The sequence below is a fragment of the Toxorhynchites rutilus genome, chromosome 3 (genome assembly GCF_029784135.1).
Source record: "Toxorhynchites rutilus septentrionalis strain SRP chromosome 3, ASM2978413v1, whole genome shotgun sequence".
Classification (NCBI taxonomy): Eukaryota; Metazoa; Arthropoda; class Insecta; order Diptera; family Culicidae; genus Toxorhynchites; species Toxorhynchites rutilus.
Window position 1 is genome coordinate 102,032,282 of NC_073746.1, and position 2,826 is coordinate 102,035,107.

Sequence of the window (2,826 nt, forward strand, 5' to 3'; positions counted from 1 at the left end):
CGTAACAAATATCGTAACGTAATCCTACGTCAACTTCGCGGTCGAGTCTCGGACACAGCTTTCCAACTTTTGGACGTAAACCTACGTTTTTCAGTGAGGGTGCCAAATCCGAAAACATGTCACGTTTTCTTGAAATAATCTTAACCCCTTCGCGTACAACATCGAGTCTCACTCGTGGTGTACTTGCATAACATAGGGCGCTAGAACGCTCAGCAGAGTGGTCAAATCATGATGTGTGACGTATTAAATAATACGCTAAAGGGTTAATGTTAATAACTATTTCATCATTAATATACTCCATAGATGATTTGAATTTGAAATTGGAAGCATTCCCATTTTTTCATACATTGATTCCGTTTGTTTCTGTGATTACCTATTAGGGTGTTTCAAATAATGTTTGTAAAGTGGGCACCAGAGCTGCTATTTGTCGTGAGAATCAAGTGATGGTACTCACACAAAGATAATCAACAAATTTTGTACGACGATTATCTTTGGTGACCATCTCAAAGCCAGTTCAATAGTGTGAGAAGAGTATTATCACAACACTAACACATGGTGAGCTTCTACTTGACAGTAGAAATCCGAGCTCTTTGGTGAGTGTCCTGTTGCCGAAATGTCAGAATAGTGCGACACTCAAAAGTCTAGCTGATGGTTTGGTGTTTGGCGATATTCACAACATTCGCCTCTTTGTGTTCGTTCTTTACGGCCAGGGATGCCAGATGTGAATATACAGTTTCATTTTAAATACAATTTGAGGAATATTGTATTTTCAGGCATGTATTTTCTTTTCATCTTTTCAGATGGCCTTAATGTTTTTAGTGGCACTTCGCCGACTCTACGTAGTATTACACGTGTCATTTGTATTAGCACTTAGTTTGTGGAATGACACGCCTTGATTATCCCCTCTATTGCGGATCCCGATCGGGTTTGAAATTAGCAAAATGATGCATTTTGAAACCCGTTCAACTTCGATTTTTTTTACCAAATTTGTTTCTCATCGTTGCAACGATGCTAAATTTGTAGACATATTTTACTGATGTTTGATGTCCTGCCTATCCTGTTGCAGACTTATATTTTCAGTTGCAAGCTGCAGGGATATGGCATTTCTACTCTTTATTTACTCTGGAGGTGATGTCATTTACTTTGACAAAGGCCAACACGAAAACAACAAGTCACCAAGTATTTTTGTATACATTATACATCAAATATTTTTGTGTACAATGGCTCTCTGGGTTGACCGCTACCGACCGCGCCAGCTATCCAAACTGGACTACCACAAAACGCAAGTTACGCATCTGATCAATCTTTGCTCCCAGGGAGACTTCCCGCATGTTCTACGGCCCTTCCAGGCCAGTAACAAAACTCGCATCATGTGTCTGCTGCGGAAACTTTACCAACCGGGCGCGGAACGGCTACGCAATGAGATAATGAATTTCACAACGCCCTCGAACCGGAAGGTGGAAATCAGGAGCATCAGCAGTAATTACCACATCGAGTTGAATTCATCGGGTGCCGTGATATATAACAGGGTGGTCGTGTCGAATTTGATCAAGCAAATTGATCCCAGTGGGTAGAGGGAATATGAGACTCGTCTTGTCCGAAGTGGATTAGCTGATCAAAGATACCCAGGATGCGCTGAGAAGAACCATTGAAAAGTATTTGTCTACGTGCAGATTGATTTTGTGCGCCAATTCTACTTCGCGGGTTATTCCCGCGGTTAGGAGTCGTTGCTTGAGTAAGAGTGCCGGCTCTATCTTAGGAGGATATTCTTAAAATTTTGTATGTAAGATTGTCATTTGTTTGTTTCTTGAATGTAACAACACTATTTGCATTTCAGCACATTCCTTCGGAGCTAACGAAAAGAATTACTCTATCCTCATGCTGGAAGCTTGCAAGGTACAACTGTAACCGTTCACGGTCAACTATAAGGTGCCGTAAATCGACAGGCAAATATTCCTTCGAGAAACCGCCAATCAGATTGTCCTCGAACAAAGTCCACAGAAGCTGGAAGTGGTGACGAAACAGCTATACGAACTGCTATCCCAAGGCGTTCTATCGAATGTTATAATCTGTGGATTGGTACCGAATCTGGTTAAAAATTGCGACGAGTCTGAAGACGCAAACGTTGAATTTTGCCGGGTACTATGAACACCGGATGCAGCAAGGAAGCAAACATATGATCCATCTGGAATTGTTCGTGGCGCAGTTAATGGCACGGTATAAGAAGTTTCTCAATAAAGCCTCAATGCAAGTGGATGATTTTTAAGCGATTCTTTGAGATCGCAATTTTCTATCGTTTTATGAAAAAATAAAATTTTTGTGTTCATCACACGTTTATTAACTAAACTTCAATAGTTTTGGTAATGATTAACTCAAAATAAAAAAACACGCATTGTCGGTTTTCAATCGGATCGTTTTCATGATCCGCAAAATAATTATGAAATGGTAAATTTATCAATATACTTAAATACCATTTCATTCAAAAACCATTATGCTACACCATGTTCATTTGAAAATTATATTTAATGTAACTTTTAAAATCATGACACCATAATATTTTTTATTATATATGTCTGTTCATTTTAACTACAAGAAATAAATATTCGCTCGATTAATCGAATACTGAAAGACAATTGTTCGAATGAATCGAATATTGACCCACGATTGATCGATAATCGAATAAACGAAAAATTTAGACATCTCTAACAACAACAACAACAACTTCTACTTCAACAAAGGAATCTAAACAACCGTCGCGATTGTCAAAAATGATTGGAACTGTCTGATCACTCACATTTCTACTACCATCATACGCCACAACCACCG

The 2,826-nt window shown here is 39.1% G+C and overlaps 1 protein-coding gene across 1 annotated transcript; it reads left to right on the plus strand.

Annotated features, from left to right (window-relative positions):
• Positions 1 to 1,142: 1,142 nt before the first annotated feature.
• LOC129779960 (replication factor C subunit 3-like) lies at positions 1,143 to 1,702 on the plus strand. The gene has a single exon (XM_055787769.1). It carries the CDS (start codon positions 1,221 to 1,223, stop codon positions 1,572 to 1,574), a length of 354 nt encoding a protein of 117 aa, XP_055643744.1. The 5' UTR covers positions 1,143 to 1,220; the 3' UTR covers positions 1,575 to 1,702.
• Positions 1,703 to 2,826: the final 1,124 nt, after the last annotated feature.